Consider the following 19,924-nt stretch of genomic DNA (forward strand, 5'->3'; position numbering starts at 1 on the left):
CTTTGGTCAGTCATTTTATAAAATATAATTAACACTGTACTTGTTTGATTGCTTGGCCTTGAACATTGCTCCTCAAACTTTTCTCAAGCAACGCATGACTCGATAATCGAATAATGTAAAAGCTAATTCATCAATTATTTGAAAGCTTTTACCTCAAATAAATATGAGAAATTTTATTTGAAATGCTACATCTGTTCATTTAATCTTGGTCACTGTTTTCCCACGGACATTTCGGAGAGTGTCAGGCGAATTAAGTTTTAGTGTTTTCGGACTTTATACTGTCTCATATGTAGCACATAGTAGATTTAGTCCACACTAGATGTGCTCTTGCTACAGCGCTGTTTGGTTTAGGTGAGGTTGGTGCCTGATTGGAGCATACATAGGACAGGACCGGGGACACCCACAGGCTTGCTGCGGATACACCTGGTAGCTACCGATGTGTTCTCACTTAGGTTTGATAAGACACAGGAGCTAGCAAGTAGAGCAGGGCGATATGGCCAAAAATATTTATCTCGATATATATTTGAAAATTTGCGATAACGATATAACTGATGATATAATTGATACGAGACAAAATACAACTCCACAACATTACTAGCGCAAAAAGACAACCTTCCATTTATTTTCACTTAAATAAGAAGCTGGTTTTTATGTACATTAAAGCTTTATAAAAATGTAACAGTGCAAATGCAAATTCCTTGCTGAAAGTTTAACCAAAAGGCATTTCCAGTAGAAATGGGCTGACATATCCTGAGCATAACCATGTATAATATCCACTGAAGTTAAAAAGAGGTGCTTTGCAACATTAAACTGCAGTGTGCAGTACGTATTTTTTGGACCATAAGGTGCACTGGATTATAAGGCACATTAAGCGAAATAAAGCAGTCAGATAAATCAAACTTTATTAAACTCATTCTTCTTGCTTCCTCCACTTCTGTACCATTGATTCATTAATGTTGAATTCTCTGGCAGCTGCTCTATTCCCATGTTGTTGCAGTACATTAATGACTAACCTTGTATTGTGGATGGATTATCTCAGTTGTTCTCCTGACTGAAGTTTGGTCCGTTTACAGCATCCTGCCATGCGATTGCATTTGTCTCTAACTATCCGGAACCTTAACATTAACTTTTATAAGTGGAAAAGTGTTAGTGTTCGTCCTCCAGCTTCACTGTTTATGTTATGCTAACATAGCTGTGTCGCTAGCGATCACGTAGCACATCATTATATACCAGCTAGCCTAACTTCAGTAACCCTACAAACGTCACTGCTGTTTAGTTTCCTGTCTTCATTTATGTTGGAAGTGATAACAGAGCTGTACGTTTGAATTTTTTCAGAAATCTCTCAGTCAGAACATGCTATATCATGCTTAGGAAACTAGCGAGCTAACTTCCGCTAGCTTGCTGCTAACTTCTAACTCCGTTAAATGTAATAACTTTTGTTTTCATGGATGCCTGGAAGTTAAACTTCATAGTTACACCTGGTAAAGCAGCAATGCTGATCGTTTTATTAAAGATGAAAGAATTTAGACAGTTTTTAACTCTCAGTGATGCTGCAGTGTTCGTTTGACCTGAAGCATACGGAGTTTAGGACCCAGATTACTCCCAGATTTAAGAGCATCTTAGTCCGACAAATACGACAATAACGACGGCCGCTTGCATGTTCTGCAAAAAAATGTGCTTTGTCGTGTATCTGACGGACAAACACCAAACCAGTTCCACATCACTGAAGTTGCACCATTTTTACAAACCAATTCTGGTTCATCTGTTTCACTCAACAATCGGCCATGTGCATATGAAAACAAAGGCACTGCGCATGCGCGTTTTACTCATATTCTATCGCGATATTTCATTTTCCTATCGTTGCCTAACATTATACCGGTATTACCGTGAATGGTATAATGTGGCCCAGCACTACTAGCAAGTCAAAGAGAGTTTTAGGTTAGACTTTCTGATCTTGTTTATTCTGATACTAAAACAACATTTAATAAGCAGTTAATACGCGTTTATTCTCAAATGAAAGAATGAAGATCCAAACCAGAAGGGGGTCTAACTTTGATATTGGGTCCACATCAAGAGTTTACAACTGGCATATCAAATGATATGAGATAATTCCGTGTTACAGTAAACACAGTACAGGAAACAGCCGGAGCACTGCAGGTTGAGCTGATTTGAAAAGACATTTCCAGTTGCAGAGCTTACAAAGTACTGCAGTGTTGATTCTGTTTTAACAACCCCACACTGTAGGTGATTTAGGTGACGGTGACTGATGTTTTTAAGCTTTTGTTCTCCAATAGAATCCATCCCTATCTCTGCACGGCCATCTTTGTGATGCACTGTTGTCATTATCAGTCGCTCCACACCTAAAGGAGTCACCTTAATGTCATTTGTTCAATTATTTATATTTCTGAAGAATCACTTATTCAGATTCCTCCAAAATTACCACCAGCTTTCCTTCCCATGTTAGCAATACACACTCACTGAAACGCAAAGTGTTTTGAAAGAGCACTTGCTGAAATGTAAAGAATACATAGACACGCACACTCGTTTTAAAGTGTGATCTAAGAAAGTAGTAAGATCACAACTTTAAATTGCTTTCTATTAGAGCAGGGCGATATGACCAAAAATATTTATCACGATATACATTTGAAAATTTGCGATAACGATATAACTGACGATATAATTGACACGAGACAAGATACTTTACAACTCCACAACTTTATTAGTGCAAAAAAAAAAAAAAAAAAAAAATCAACGTATTTTCACTTAAACAAGCAGCTGTTTTTTATGTGCATTAAAGTTATATAAAAAGTTAACATTGTAAATGCAAATTCCTTGCTGACAGTTTAACCAAAAGGCATTTCCAGTGGAAATTGGCCAACATATCCTCAGCATAACCATGTATAATATTCACAAAACTTAAAAAGAGGTTATACACACACAATACCGTAATACTATGCTGAAGCACAGTACGTATCACTCCGCGAGGCTCCTGCCTACGGGATTTGTAGCTTAGCAAAGTTGTACTAAAACATTTGACTGTTTTTCGAGCGTCGTGTACAACATAAAATCGTTTCGAGGTCAGTAAACACAACCAGAATTCATACGTAAGGCACACGGGATTATAAGGGGCACTGTCGATTTTCAGAAAAATCGAATGATTGATTTTAAGTGTGCTGTATTTTCCAAAAAACACAGTAATAACGACGGCCCGCTAGCATGCGCCACCAAAATAGTGCTTTGTTGTGTATCTGACGGACGAAAGCTAAACCAGTTCCACATCACTGAAGTTGCAGCATTTTTACAAACCAATTCTGGTTCATCGGTTTCATTCAACGATCTGCTTTCGCCTTTCTCATTCTCTGTCGCCGGCACCCTTTTTCTGCCATGTGCGTATGAAAACAAAGGCACTGCGCATGCGCGTTTTACCCATATTCTATCGCAATATTTCATTTTCCTATCGTTGCCCAACATTATACCGGTATTACCGTGAACGGTATGATATGGCCCCGCCCTACTTTCTATGTCAAACTGACAAACTAAAACAAATATGTTTAATTTGTAGATATTTGTAAACAAAATGTCATGTCATTAAAATCTTGAATACATTTTATAAAAAAGATTCCAAAGAGTGATTTAGGATTTATATAGACACGATGAAAAACAAATGCATATGTTGCTTGTATATCATAGAGATGGACAATTTTCCTGTTAGCTTAGGACATAAGGGTGCAGGCTTTGAGGTGGTCACCTTGTGTTTACAGTGCAGACCGCTTTAACAGGTGGCAAATTTGCACATCCTTTTTGCATATCCTTTTAACAGTGCCCGTCAGATGTTTTATGGAATTGACTGTTTATGCACATTTAATTAATTAGAATCAGTGAAACGTTTCATCTTTGCTACTACAGTGTCTTTGGTCCTTGCTGGTTTCTAGGTAAGAGGTCATCGCTAATAATTTATTGATGTGCGACCCAAGGACATATGATGAACTCGGAGTGCAGAATGCAGCACCAAATAGTGTCCGTTTTATCTGCATGACAAACCTTTATTTATTTGAATTGTAAACATGGTTATTGCAAATCACCGATCACAACAAAAACCTCCAGTCTTAGTCTGTGTGATGCTTTAACAGGCAGGTTGCTGGTTAAATTTGATTTGAATGTTATATGCGTGTGTGTAGCATCATGATGAAGGAGGTGTGATCAGTGGTCTTGTTTGATCTGGTTAAAAATAAAGTCGAGTTGGGCTTTTTCTGCAGCGGGTTGAGTTGTAGGCACAGGAAGCCGGCAGTTAAAAATCACAACTCTGTGCCGTCATCATCCAAAGTGCTACTTGTTGTCAGCGGCGACTGTGTGTAGTAGGGCTGCTCAATTAATCGAATTTTAATCACGATTACGATCTGGGCTTTCAACGATCATTAAAAATGACTGAGCCGATTATTAGCCCCTCCCTCATTTATCCGCGACACCTTAAAGGCCGGTCCGTGAAAATATTGTCGGGCATAAACCGGTCCGTGGCGCAAAAAAGGGTGGAGACCGCTGATTAAGAGGACCCGAGGGAAGCTCGGAAAGCTAAGCAGAAGTTATTTGGAGAGGAGAGTGACTGCCGTTGGTTGAAAAGAGTTTAAAAAAAAAAAACTTCAGTGGTGTTGCACACTATTTTATATTATTTTTTTAAAGTCATTGTTAACCCTTTAAAGCCGGTCAGAGCAGCATGCTCCGTTTTGCGTAACTATTTTTAAATCCCTGTAGAACCTGAACCGTGTAAGCTAGCGCAATAATTTGTTTTGCATATGAAACCGGAGGAGTTGTACTTACATCTTATGCCATCAGCTTGTCCTCGGTCACGGTTTCGTTCCACATATAGCTTTGCAAAAATTGCATAAAAAGCGCTTGCAGGAACAAAAACATAATATTCCAGAAACACGCTTTGCCGTTCCTATCAGCTGTTCGTAACACTTCCCACAGTGAAATGATGCACATGCTGTTTTCTTTGCAAATTTGCATCATAGGATTGTTTTTTGTTTTTCCTGCAGTATATAAAAATTGCTGTATCTCCAAAATAAAACTATGAAGACACTCAAAATAAATTTCCTGTGGTGGGAAACTATTTTTTGCAACTTTATTGTATTTAAAGTTTTGAGGGATAAACCTCTTAAACTTCTCCAAGTAGAAATATATGTAAACAAAACAAAAGCGATTTTCAATTTTTTTTGTAGTTTATTGCACTTTTTTGCAATTTATGTAATTACTATGGACTTAATGCATACATATTATTAAAATATGGGCTATAACAGTTGTATTGATGTATAGCAACTTGAAATGCTCCCACAAATGGCACTACAGCATGTAAAAAAAATAAATAAAAATAATATAAGCTCTGGTGGACTTGGTTCTATAGTAGGTCTTAAAGGGTTAAATAAATAGCGTCAAATAATCGTGATCTCAATTTCAGTGAAAATAATCGTGATTATCATTTTTGCCATAATCGAGCAGCCCTAGTGTGTTGCCAAGGCTCCTAGTTGGAGAAAGGTCGCTTCATTGAAGTCTTAACTGGTTTCCATGGTTTCAGTCGTGATGATGGTGGTTCCAGACCCCAACCACCAATTTTGAATGCGAGTGATTTACCATTGGCTATGGTCTTTGTCTGCCATGAACAAAGTGCGCTTCTATTATCAGACGGACTGGGTCCTTGGTTTCTTTGTCATTGAAATAACTGCAAAGTGTCATGATAGGTACACGGTGCTGTGTGGCACACCCTGACCTGTGTGTTTCTTAGGGAAGCAGGCCTTTCCCCATGTCCTTCTGTCCTTTTTCCTGTGTTGTCCCCCTTTTCCTCCCCTGTGCTCTTGGTAAGAAACAAGCAAGAGGAAGGGGGCCGACAGGATGGCAAGCGTTAGGTAACAGGCCTAATGTACTGTGTAACAATTTCACTCACTCCCTCAGTACACTCACACACAGCTCTCAAAGATACAGCAATCCTTCTCGCTTTCTCACAGACACACATACACATGCCCGAATGTGATTTCATTTGGGTGAGTAATACGACAAAGGCTACGTTTCTGCCTGACTTATTTTCCTGCCCTGTAGTTGTCTTCTCCCGCGTCTCAGTGAATCTGCAGCTTCAAAAGAGGAAGAACACGCACCAGAATGTGTGTGACTGTGCGGCGCACGTTTGAGGGCACTCGAGGCTTCGTCAATACGATCACATTGTGTTCCTGTCGAATTATAAAATCAGCTACGGCTCTGCCTCAGAGTGCATGCAAAGTCCCTGTTCTGTAGCCTCTTACCTGTATGATGGATAAAGCTCTCACACACAGGGCTTGTAGTTGGCACTGGTCCTAGTAGAAGAAAGGCTACTGCATTTAGTTGTACTGGTTTCTATATCAGTGGAACCATCAGCTCAACATCAGGCATTATCAGGAGAAATGTGTGTTGTTTCTCCAAGGACAAGTCTAATGGTTGTGTGCAGACAAACCCAAGGAGAAATTTTGCTTCATGTTACATGTGTGAATACAGTTTATGGAGTGTTTTTGGAGCAAAGGGAGAACTACTAACTTCCAGTTACTGGTTGCACTTTGGAAATGGGTGAACGACTCAGTAACATACTTTCAGAACTTAGCAGGAAGTAAATGGTAAATGGCCTGTATTTGTATAGCGCTTTATTAGTCCCTAAGGACCCCAAAGCACTTTACACATCCAGTCATCCACCCATTCACACACACATTCACACACTGGTGATGGCAAGCTACATTGTAGCCACCTGGGGCGCACTGACAGAGGCGAAGCTGCCGGACACTGGCGCCAATGGGCCCTCTAACCACCACAAGTAGGCAACGGGTGAAGTGTCTTGCCCAAGGACACAACGACCGAGCCTGTCAGAGCCGGGGCTCGAACCGGCAACCTTCTGATTACAAGGCGACCTCCCAACTCTTGAGCCACGATCGCCCAGTGATTACTCCTTTACTCCCTTTTTTGCTTTGATGGTCACAGATTTGCATAGGTTTGTGTCTTTGCATAGATGGTCTAAGTAAATGCCAGGAGGCAGCTTCTAGAGCTGAAAAATAAAGCCGATGCAAAAATGCCAAAAACTTGAGTTCCCCAGGTGTTGCTTGAAGTCAGCTCCAAAGGTCTGTCACTGTAGACTCCAGTCTTATAATGCCCAAGTTTACATCATTAAAAAGCATATGCACAGTTACTATTCAACACCAAAAATTACTATTGGATTAGATGCTCATTTGCAGTGGTTTTGATGCCATCAGTGCCATCTTTGCCTCTTCCACTTGAGACACAAGTTCACACAGTAGCATTACACACAGACCCACTCCTCACTAGCAGCTGAACTAAGTGAAGTTCACAACACTTTTATAGAATATATGAGATGTCAATAAGGCTCTCATTTCACCAGCATCGAAGCATTTAACAGCTATCAGAATCTGCTTTACTGGCCAAGTATGTGTCCAAATACAGGAAATTGGGCTCTGTTTTGTTTTCTTGTTCTCAATATAAACAGACAGTAAAGACAGTAACATGTTTAGCGTATTTATATGTGCAGTGCTGCAGAGAGCAATGATGTTAAATAAAGGATGGATAACTGGTTACTATATTTGCAGTAAATACATGGGAAGTTCACAGTATGTTCAACATGCACAATGGTGTACACATGCTAAAGTTAGCTTTTCACTATCAATCACCCACACTAACTGTCTGTTAAGTTATCATTAAGGTAGCAGCTAGTGGGTTTAGGTCGTAAAAAAACACCCACGTTAGTTTTGGGAGCTATGCAGCAAACATTATTAATCCCACCCTTGTGAAAAGTTAATAGCATAATTTAACAGGACAGTACAATTACTTGCATGTAATTGGTGTTACATTTCTTCCAGTAATTAGCAGTTTTCTGTGCCTTGGCCAGCATATGTGTCTTTGCATGGCACCTGTTCAGTTTTTGACTGCAGTCTTAGTAAGTATGTTGCTGGTTAAATTTGATTTGAATGTTATATAGATGTGTCTGTATGTTTGTAGCATCCTGATGAAGGACGTGTTGTCTCCACTTTTAATGCTAAAGAAAGATTGTTGTTGAGCCTTCAAAATGTGGAGTCCAAAGCCACCGGGGATGGCATGGTCGTTACCTCCATCTTTTGTGCTGTCTATGGTAATCAGGCACATTGAAAACTGCGTTTAGCTGAGCATGCCACAAAAGACTTGCTGCTCTGGACTATTCAAGTCTACTGTGTAGGTGTTGCAAGTAGCAGTTATAGTCATAGAATGCTGATGCAAAACTATGACGGGTCAAATTAAATTGGATATTAATTTAATAATAATATTTTTTAAGACATTAAAAAAAAGAAGCTGATAGTGGCCACTTACTCTGAACATTGCCAATCCCCAAGCTGATCGTTCATTCGAACAGGCCTAATGCAGACTGATGCTGTTTCAGGTGGCGTCTCCTTGTAAAATATGCATTAATTCCAATTTCTACTTCTGATATAAAAATGTCATTAATAAAAATCGAATAAAATAGTTATTAAGCTTCGGAGGAGTGGTTCTTGTGATGTCTGTGTTCATCAAAGCTCAGTGGTGAATGCTACTCACGATGAGGTATTTCTATCCCACAGAGTTTAGTCACCATAAAATGCCTGCTTTGCTATTTAAGAAGGGGAAAAAGCTGCCAAATTGGCAGATGAATGTGATGTCCAGTTTTTTTCTCTGCGCTGTAGCATGTCCCCTTTCTTGTACTTTCAGCTCAACACACTCAGCTGAGTCATTTCGACACATTTACTCATACAAGTGCACAACACACCAGTAAAACACCTCTGAAAGGCATTGTGCTGCTGACTCATTGTGCCTGTAACATCACTGTGCGTGCTCATGCCTAGCACAGCCAGAGCAACGCCATTTGTGCTGACCTGACGTGGCCTCATGGTGCGTGATGTCTTTGTGACATAAGCATGCAAGACTCAGACTCAGTTTTATAGTGTTTATATTTGAAAATATGAGATTTAACAGCAAACATTGGATGGCAGGTTATCAGTTGAGCTGGGGTTTTTGTGTGCATGTGAGTTAAAACGCCTTCACATGCTGATGTGGGTTAAGCCTGAGCATTATTCCCTCTGTGGGTGTCGTAATCTGTGCCTGCTGTCGATGAATGTTAACCTCATACAGTTTAACACCACACCATGTTGTGTGTGTGTGTGTGTGTGTGTGTGTGTGTGTGTGTGTGTGTGTGTGTGTGTGAGAACACAGATGAGCACACAAGATGCACTTTCCCAGGCTTCCCACTGTAGACATTACATAAACCAAGTTCTGCTTTTTAGAATTATAGTTGAGTCATGCATGGATGTTTTCAAGTTCAAGTCCTAAAGGATCCTGAAAGCTACGCGAACAGGCATCACAGAGCATAGCTCGTCATTCATGTTATCTGTAGGTTCTCTATAGATATGTTGTCAGGTATTTCCCTGCACTCTCTGTTTTTTTTTTTTTTTTTAACAGAAGATGATGCCGAAAACATGCTTGAGGGCAATTTAAAAATGGTGTCATCAAACAGTTTTTCCAGTAGAGATGCTCTGACTGGCTTGCTTGTAAACCCCTCAGCGCTGTCCAGACACATTCGTGTTAGCTTAATTGGCAATTCTGAATAGTTTGTGGTTGTCTTGTTGATAAAGTGCTTGAAGTGTGGAGAATAAGAACAGTATGAATGTATGGTTAAATGTGGCGTGTAGTCTAAAGTGCTTTGCGTGGTCAGCAAGACTGTTTCAATTTACTGTAGCAGAATACACTTCTTGGCTGAGCAGACGTCGGTGTGGAAGTCAAGCAGTCTTGAGACTAGCACATTAGCACCAGAGAGAACAATGGAGAACCGAAGCCAAATGCCACCTACACCTCAGCCGCACCAAGCCGAAAACTGACAAGGGCGAGAGACCGCCTGAGATCCGCAGACAAAGGCATTTACAGGCAACCATTAATAGAAGGTTAATAAAAGCTTCCACAGTTTCACCCGCGGAAACCTTTTACGACTTTTACTTCCTCAAAGATAGACCTTGTTGACCAAAGGCATGCGAGGTTAGTGTTTCTGTCGATTGCACTGTTTGTTTCAATTCAATATAGATACATTGATTGTGTTTATGGTCGCTCATGTCAGTTAATGCCGGGATAAAAAATAGGCTGCAGGAATCCAGTGTTATTTAAAATCCAGGATAACTTCAGACAATTTTAGTCTCTTCAGAGTTGTTCTGATGGGTTGCACACTTGGAAAATGTTGCGAAGTGATGCCCAGTTCCTCTCACCTCAACACAGCTGTCCAGTCCCAGTGTAAAGTGGGTTTAAAATGCCATATTGATCGTTTTTGGCAGCTTACAGATAATGCCCATCTGTGATGCACACTATCTAGTGTGATCAGGGCATGAATCCAGCCTAAATGCAGTTATCTTCAGTGTCTTGGGCAAAAATGTTGACTTGATGGTATTTTCAAGAATCACAGTGAGGGTGTTTTCCGTAACTTGGAAAAAAGCTGATTTATGGTTTTCTGTGTACACAGTTTCTTAGAAATGAGCAGCATGACAGAGATCGTGGCCCATAGTAGATGTACAGTAATACACAAGATAAGACAGTGTAATGTTTTTCCATAAATAGTGCATTGCTGAAAATGAAGGCATTTTTACTGTAACTGCTAACCAATGACAATGAGATTTCCCCGCCACACAACAGCAACCACAAACACGTGTGCATGAGGGCAGGCATGTTTCACAGCAAAGATGGAGTACAAGAAATGCGCTGTGGTCTTTAAATTGTTGTTGCAGCAGTGTTTACTTCAGTCCTTCTTGTGTCTGTGTTGGTGTCCACTGTGTTTATGCAGGGAGACATTTAAGAGTCACTGTGTCATTAACTTGCGTATAAGCTCCTAACAAGCTCCCAATAATCTCAGTCCTGCTGTCCTCTATACGGTAGCAGAGTCGTTGTTGTACAACTGAAACCGCCAATAAAGGAGAGTGATAAGATTTGGATGTACTTTACATCTTAGCTTATTACTGAGTTTCTTATAACGGAATTATGATGTTTAACCTTTCCTGAGCTGCATGTTACAAGTTCATTTAACAGTGGACGCAGTGAAATAACTAAAATGAAATAAAATCAAAAGCTTAGTTTTTTGTATCTACATGAGCACCAACTTTTATTTACTGTTGTTATTAGTTGGGAACAGTTACTTTGAAACGCACATCCTAAAATATTTGGGTATAGAAAGTACTCTTCCTCCAGCTCTGAGTCATGAATGGTGCTTTACACTAAATACTAAAGGAGCCATTTCTTGAACACTTCGTGGTTACACTGTTGTGTTCTCCGAAACTTGTCTGTGTCTGTGTGTAGTAACGGGTCCAGACTCCTCTTCTGGGCATCAGCTGCTCGGACATGGTGCTGTGTTGAGGTCACTGTCTTGTGATCAGAAGGGCTATATGACACTTCGTCTCATTGCAGCTGGCCTCCCAGGAGAGCGTGCGTGTGTCTGTGTGTGTGTCTTCCTGTGTGTATGTGAGAGAGAGAGAGAGAGAGAGAGAGAGAGAGAGAGAGAGAGCGCAGGTATTTTGGCAGAAATAGCCATGGAAATTGGATCAAAGCAGATGAAAATCCCAAAACTGCTTCGGTACACAAACTCTAGTGAAGGTTGAAACTGAACTTTACAGACATGCACTTGTCGCATGCTTGGCAGTGGAGTCGAGCTTAGAGCTAACCTCACCTCAGGGCAAGTTGGTTAACCTGTTAACACAATAAAATGAACATACTCTACTCTACTACTCTACTAGCTGTGGTAATCTCAAGCAATGAAAGCTGCTCAAGGGAAAATTCAGGAAACTAATATTTAAGAAAACGGGGAATTAAAAAAGGACAGCTCTTCGTTATCACCTCTCTGCAATGAACCTCATCCACCAGATAAGATGGGGAAAAAGCACGTCTTACAGCAGCTAAAAACAAACAACAACAGAAAGTAACTGAATTTTTGGTATGAAAACCAGATCTCATGCACCCTGTGCTTAACTCCGTACCCCATGAAAGCTCACTAGGAGTAACCCTTGAATCTCTTTTCTCATCTGATCAGTTTTTGTGTCATTTCAGACCTGCTTATAGAACAAAATGACTCTGTGTGCATCAGAGGTTAGTGAGGGAGGTCTTTACCTATACAGCTACCCTTGGAAAACCCCAGAAACAATTGTAATGGTTGCCAAACCATGTGTTTATTGATATATACTGAGGTCTCAGAACTAAGGGTACAGCAGCAGTCATCAGATGTCTTTATGGGATAAAGAGTTAAACCATGTTGCAGCCATGTCTTACTTCCTGCAAGGACACATTCAGTTTTTATACTCTTAAGATATTACTAACCGAATAACTGGAAAAAGTCTCCTGTCACGGGCCGGATTTTGTCTGTGCTGAGAGAGAGAGACAAGGCTCCAGAGCGGGACCAATATGATCTGGAGTTTTCTGTCAAACGTGACTAAATGTTTTCTTTTGCTTCACTAGTACAAATGACATTTAGCAGACGCGTGTATGTGTGTCTAACATTATACATTTGTTTTTTTCCGCCCGCTAACATTCTCTATAGAGTTGTTCTCTCTCTGCCTCTGTGTATCTGCCACCAATATTTCTCTTCACTTAATACTAAATATTCAGTGCAAGGCATGTGTGAAACCGCACCCTTTACTCATTCCTCACAACCTTAAAACATGTTATAACTGCCTCTGGACCTGAAAGGCTTAAGGGGACTGGGATTGCTGTATGCTGGACCTACGCAGAGCTTTGCAGGCTGGTCTGTGGGCTACTTCTCGTGTGTGTTCGTGCTGTTGTTGTTCCTATCAGGGAGAAGACTGAAGTCATAATGAGGGGGCTCCACTGCAGCCACTCTCAGTGCTTCCCATGATGCTTTTTGAAACTTTGATTATTTTTTGTATTTCTTGCTCATTGTGGTAAGCTCCAGTCACTCCCTTCCCGTCCAAATCCACTTCGCAATCGGCATTCTGTACATGATACGGTAGTCGGGCTACATGCTGCTGGGTTTTATGGAGGACAGCACGCAAGCAAATCTGCATAGGTTGCTTTCCTCAAACCCTTCACTGTGCACAGCCAAATGCCTGTGCAAACAGACACAAATGTGTTATCATGAATTCCGTCTCAGCCAAGATCAACATCATGGTTGGAGGTAACTGGTATCTTTGCTCTGTCCTTGGAAACGTATCTTGATCCAGCATCTCACTTCAAGCCAGATCCTACCGTATAAAGGAGAAAAATGACTGTGTGTCTTTAGGAAAGAATGGCTTGTCCTTTGTTAGTTTTTTTGTGGCTGAGATATTTATTTTGATGTCCCATATGCTACTACTGGAAAAAGAACAAGTTAAATTTACAGGATGCCTTAGTGTGTATGAGAACATGGAGAAAAGGGAATACTTCAAATTTATTTTTGTGGTGCCAAAAAATGAATAATCTTCCTCTCTTCCTCTTTTTTGGGGTATGTCATTGTTGTATAATTGTACTTGCTGCCCTGTTTCCACCTTTTCACAAGGTCTCGCTGCCCCCCAAGGTGATAATAATTGTGCTCATTCTCGTGTGATCCAGATGTCCTGTTGATACCGTCCAGAAGATGCAGAGGGGAGCAGTTACGTCAACAAGGCTTGACGATGGCCAGTTCTAACAATAGATTTCCAGGGCTTAAAATACCTCGTAGACTCACACGTTCCAAACAGATGCTTACATACATGAGAGGGGGGGTGATTTTTGTTTCAGTCTTGTTTTGATGCTCTGTAAAATTATCTATTTAAACTAAACAAACATGGTCAATCAGGCTGGATAAGTCAACTGTTTTCATTTAATTAGGAATTTTGTTTTTCAAGCTTCTTTTATTTTTATTTAACCAATTTAAGATACTCTTAGTATATCTCGCGACTATTAGAACTGAAATAGCAGTTGTGTATGTGGGGCTCAGTGCTGTTATCAAATAAAGTGTGATTTTAAAAAAAACAACACCAACTCTGCCCACCTGACACGTTGTTTTTGTAAGTTGCCAAATTTAGTGAACACATGAACTCTACCAAGTGCCAATGTTTGTCACAGTTTGTACAATACCTTTGAAAGGAAAGTTCACACACCAATGCACCATATAAGCTGGATGAATGCCACACTTGCTGCCCTGTGCTCTCTCAGGAGCCCCTACGTCCGCTCTTCCTCACTTCCCCTTCCTGTCTGCTCCAGGAAGTTGGCCTTGCCAGGCTTCAGGTGGCCTCATCTTCATGGCTAAAAGGAGTACTCGAAATAGTACTTCACAGAATTTGACAAATGAGTTGGTGTGTGAGTGTGTGTCTGAGTGTGTGTGTGTGTGTGTGATCACAGCATAGTTTTCATGTACTCTGTCCACACTTGTCTAGCAGAAGCAGAAGCTGTGTTTTGGGGCATCCCCATTAGCTTTGCTTGATTAAGTCATTAAAGTCATCTACCCACTCCTAAGTGGCGGAGCAAAGCTCCTGTCACAAATTATCACAGTCCGCATTGCCGGAGCTATTGTCGAGGGGCTCAGCAGTTACGCAAGCATTACGCTTGCAGTCGAAGGTCACGGTGTGGGTCACGTTATCCAAATAAGCTGGAAATCAGGAATAACACAGTCTGACAGCACACTTGCCGACCAATCACCTCAAGAAGTGTCGGTGTCCCATGTTAGTTTTCATTTTTAGTTGTCTTTAAGTTATTTTTTTAAATGGGTAAAGTCTCCTGGGCTGCATGCCCTTAGTCCCTTTGTTGGTAATTTACTTGGCTTGTTACTGTTCTTTGATTATTGTGTCATCACAGCAATATTGTTAAGACACTGTGACTGTGCCCTAGATGTGTTGTCTGTAATTTAGGTGTCGGCAAAATACCGTTGTCATGAGTGCTTTAGAGACATAAGAGCTGACAAACATATTGTATGTTTTAAAACGCATTCTCTCCTCCTCTGCTAACCGTTATTGTTTCTGCTTTTTTTCTCTGTCTTGTTTCTTTTTTTAAACTCACCCTCTTCACCACTTCGCCATCTCTCTTTCTCCCATCATTCATCTCCTTCCATCTCTTTTTTTCTCGCGTCTCTGTCTCCAGGTGGCTATAAAAATAGTGGATAAGACCCAGCTGGACGAGGAGAACCTGAAAAAGATCTTCAGAGAGGTGCAAATCATGAAGTTGCTGAAGCACCCCCACATCATCCGCCTCTACCAGGTACACAGTCACTCTCACCCACAGAGCCTTTTAACACATCTCTGCTCACTTCTTCCACCCGGGACCTGTGGCCAAATGTGAACAAATAGATGATTGAAGTGTAGAAGAATCCAGATGTTACCAGACATTGTTTTCTGGGGGTGTTGACAGTTCAATTATAAAATGTACCTGAAAAAGTCTCAAAAGTATTGGAGGGTGTGGGGGGAAGTGGGGGGGCAGTACAACTACAACCTTCTGCCCAAAACCTCACTCTAGTGAGACTCGGTGATAGAAATTTAGAGGTGAGAGTTTTGTTTGTTTTCATACTTTTCCAAGTGTATGAGGATTGTAACACCCTACCAGTGTCCCAGCACCTGATCTGAAATAGCCCCCAGCAATTTGAAGGCACGCTTTTTTATCACGTTACCATAAATTTTAACAATCTGATCCTCACACACGCATAGGTTGATCAGTACACTTAAGTACATGGCTGTTTTTGTTCTATTTACATCTTTCTTGTTTGTATGCCAAACCGTGCTTAGTCATTCAGTTATGTAACGCATGAACTGCCCATGACTAGATGTTGGCCTGTGAGAGGGTCTGCAGGTCCTGGTTTTTATCATTTGTTTATATCTTTAGGTGATGGAGACGGAGAGGATGATCTATTTGGTAACAGAGTACGCTAGCGGTGGAGAGATATTCGGTAAGGGAGTCCCCCACTGTCACCTTATAATGTAGATTCTCTGTCGTTGACTTTCTCTTACTTTGATTTTTAAATGTGTCAACATACATAAAACAAAATTGTAATCTAATTACAGAGTGCATCCAGGTCCTGTAAAAGTTATAGATAAACACAGACTGAAACGTTTTGTGTTAAATTCAGGAACTTTTTCCACACACAGTACCGCTGCTTTCACGACTGCACTGTGATCACGTAATGCAGCTGTAGCATTTGGGCTCTGCTACTTTGGAACTCCAAGCTGAATTTAAATGCTGATCTAAGTGGGCTGATATCAGCTATGAATAACTGTGTTATTAAGTAAAATCTTTCTTTTTTTAATAACTTCTTTAAGCTTTTCTCTTTTTTAATATATGTGTAAAAACAGCTAATGGGGAGTAGAAGCATTATCTAACAGTTGAAACTTAATGTGGGGGAAAAAACAAAACTGAAATTCAATGTGTTCAGAGGGGAAAGAGGTTCAGTTTAGTGCTTCACTGCCAGAAAGTCTGATGAAAAAGGTAATGGTGATTAAAAGGGGCCTTTGCTAGCTAGTCTCAGACGTGGGAAGATGCAAGTTTAAGACTAATTGTGTATTTTACTAAACAATGTTAAGTCAGTGTTTGGAAATGCAGATAAATCAAAATAACATTGAAGACCATTAAGGACAACATCGAGATTTTTCTCTTTAATAAACACAAGTTTCTTAACGTCAGTCAAAAGCTTTTATTTTACTTTAATGTTCATGTTGAATGTAAATCAATGTGTTTGATGTGTTTCCAATGTAGCTTTGGTATTAAATGTCCTTTAAAGTGGAATTAAAAAGGTTTTAGAGTCTAATTTATTTAAATCTGCAGACTCTCTGTAATTAAAATGAAAGTTTTTCCTGTAAAAATGAAATGAAATTCCCTCTCTGTGCTTTAAAATCCCAGATCCCACCAAAGCTGTACACTTTAATGTTCACCTGGCCAGTCTTGGGAATTAATTTAAGGACATTTGTAGCACAGGATCTTGTACATGAACAGGTAGACAGTAGAAACACTGTGTTCCCTTCCTAAATCCAGCAATTGTGTTTTGTTTGGATGTACAGACCACCTGGTGGCTCACGGACGAATGGCAGAAAAAGATGCCAGGAAGAAGTTCAAGCAGATCGTGGCAGCGGTTCATTTCTGTCACTGCCGCAGCATTGTCCACAGAGACCTGAAGGCAGAGAATCTGCTACTGGACCACAACCTCAACATCAAAATCGCAGGTGTGTGCGCGCACGTGTGTGTTTGCACTGAAGAGCGAATGGGTGGGTAGGTTAAATTTAGTGGTGGATGTGGATGCAGGCAAGTGTCAGCATGTACTTAGGGAGCATTTTTCTGTTTTGAACAAAATGTTTACTCTGTCAAGGCAACTGGTGAGATTAAATCAACCTCTTGTCTGCCCTGTCAGATTTTGGTTTCAGCAACATGTTTTCTCGAGGCCAGCTATTGAAGACATGGTGTGGCAGCCCTCCCTATGCTGCTCCTGAACTATTTGAGGGAAAGGAGTATGACGGTCCCAAAGTAGATATATGGGTGAGTCGACTTTTAGGTACGCAGAAGGCCCTGCTGGGCTCAAACGTGGGGTGTGGCTAGCTGACTTGAATGTTCCAGGTACGGCTGAATTGAAAAGAAAAAGAAAAACACAGACGACCACATTTCTTAAATAATACACAGAGCTCTGGAAAAAATTAATAAATGAATGGTTTTCAAATTGTTCAAAGTGATGTGCTCACAGCTGTTTTCCCTCTCCTCTGTGTAGAGCTTAGGTGTGGTGTTATACGTGCTGGTGTGCGGCGCCCTGCCCTTTGATGGCAGCACTCTACAAAATTTGCGGGCACGTGTCCTCAGTGGAAAGTTCCGCATCCCTTTCTTCATGTCCACAGGTGGGACTGCAGTCAACTCTTATTCTTCTCCATGTTTTTAATCAGACAAAACAAATTTACCTTTGTTCCGCGTGACGTACTCGGTAAAGACTTTTAACAGCTGCCGCTGAAGTCCAAGCCTGGCCAGCTTTTGATTTTCAAAAGTTTCTTTTGGAAAAAGCATTTTATGTTGTATGAGAGGAAAGAATAAAATTGGACTAACAGAAACTAAATTAATAAATTAATAATTATCTCTTTTTTTTGAACAATGCAAATCATTTTAGCCTTTTCTGATCGTTTGTCACCACATGAAAGATTTAGGCTTATTAGTTAAATATTTGAACTATTATACTCTGATATAAATGCATATCATGTATGCTTATGTGTTGTTACAGACTGTGAGTACTTAATTAGACACATGTTAGTACTGGAGCCCAGCAGACGGTTGACCATGGAGCAGATCTGTAAGAACAAGTGGATGAGACAGGGGGACCCAGACCCAGATTTTGACCGGGTGAGACCTTTTTAAAAGAATTTCACAAAGTCATTCTTTCTGTTCTTCGTGTGTGTGTGTGTGTGTGTGTGTGTGTGTGTGTGTGTGTGCGCGCGCGCTTTTTTCTGTTACAGTTTCAGTATAATATGTTGATTTGGCAAAACTCTTGCCAGAAAGCAGAGTTTTTGCAAAAATGACTCACCCCATCATTTAGTGGCTACTCTGTGTTACATGAATAACATATTTAATTTGCCAGATAATTTGGTTGCACTAAAGATGATTGAAAGCTGAATGAGAATGAACCCCAGAGTTATTAAATATTATGTTAAATATAGTTACTGTCAGGCACCAGTTAAGCTTAACAGCTAGCCTTGAACTAGCCCTCTTTAATCCCTTTGCAAGGAATCATTCATTTAAAGTTACTTTGCATCATTAGGAACTGAATATGCACATTATCTAAAAATGTTAAACTCATTTATAAAAGTTAAATTTATAGTTCAGCTTTAGATAATGGTTTAACAACATGAAAGAACGTACTTTTTATAAACATTTATAAACATTTATGTCTTTAACTTTGGTAATGGTTAATAAGTAGTTTGTGGTTCATCAAATAAGCCTTTTTATGGATGGTTATAAAAGTGTCACTGGTCTTTGCAACACCTGTTTTTAAGAGATTATACAGATGAGGACAGAATTACTGGCTCCCCTTATTTTGCACACAGAATTAAAGTTATTTCATAAAAACCAAAAACTACCAGGCTCAGAATTATTGTGCACTTACAATAATAATATTAGCGATGACCCAGACTCAGTTTTGCTGCTGACTACACAAGGTTTTCTTTCTGAATCTTCACATATCCTTCCTTCTTTATGATTCCTTCCATCTTGATGAGATTCCCTATTACAGACCAACTGGAGCATCCCCACAGCATAATACTCCCACCATTGTGTTTCACTATGGGGGGAGTAAACGCCCATCTCTATGGGATAAAAGCTCTAGCTTCATGTCATCTGACCAAAGGACCAATCTCCAGCATCCATCCATCCATTCACTTCCGGAGTACCCAGAGGGAATCCATGCAAACACGGGGAGAACATGCAGACTCCACACAGAAAGACCCCAGCCTGATGGTGGAATTGAACTCAGGACGTTCTTGCTGCAACAATGCTAACCACCGTGCTGCCCAATGCGGAATATTTCTCTGTGTTGTCTTTAGCATACTTCAGTCTGACTTCAAGGTGTCTCTAAACAGAAATCAAGTTTTTCTTGATCTGCAAACCAGTTCATTCATTATGTTCAGGATTCTAGAGATTTTCTTGTTTAAGACTACAATTCCAGTCTTGGATAAGCCATTCACGAGTTTCTTTGGCTTCCTACCTCCGCCAGGCTCGTTCTGTACTGTGTGGCTGTCGATACTTCTCACTCCAGTTCTTGACACTTGGAAACTCTGTGATACATTTGAATATCCATCTCCTGCTTTGTGAGCGTCATCGGTTCTTTTTCTCAAGTCTAAACTGATTTCCTTTGTTTTCGACATGATACTTTCTCACTGACAGCTCAAACTGTCACTGAAGTTTTTATACTGTGTGTAAATGGGAAAATAACACTCATTTTAACTTTACA

The 19,924-nt window shown here is 40.3% G+C and overlaps 1 protein-coding gene across 4 annotated transcripts in view; it reads left to right on the top strand.

The window, feature by feature from the left end:
• The window catches only part of sik3 (SIK family kinase 3), a 40,341-nt gene that overhangs the window by 4,341 nt on the left and 16,076 nt on the right, over positions 1 to 19,924 (top strand). For all 4 annotated transcript variants that reach the window (XM_076892192.1, XM_004567031.3, XM_012923504.3 and 1 more), the window contains exons 2-7: positions 15,103 to 15,219; positions 15,838 to 15,901; positions 17,007 to 17,168; positions 17,354 to 17,478; positions 17,705 to 17,828; positions 18,203 to 18,321. In XM_076892192.1, coding sequence (XP_076748307.1) covers positions 15,103 to 15,219; positions 15,838 to 15,901; positions 17,007 to 17,168; positions 17,354 to 17,478; positions 17,705 to 17,828; positions 18,203 to 18,321 — 711 coding nt within the window. The remainder of the gene's footprint in view (positions 1 to 15,102; positions 15,220 to 15,837; positions 15,902 to 17,006; positions 17,169 to 17,353; positions 17,479 to 17,704; positions 17,829 to 18,202; positions 18,322 to 19,924) is intronic.

This window comes from Maylandia zebra, linkage group LG14 (assembly GCF_041146795.1).
Source record: "Maylandia zebra isolate NMK-2024a linkage group LG14, Mzebra_GT3a, whole genome shotgun sequence".
Classification (NCBI taxonomy): domain Eukaryota; kingdom Metazoa; phylum Chordata; class Actinopteri; order Cichliformes; family Cichlidae; genus Maylandia; species Maylandia zebra.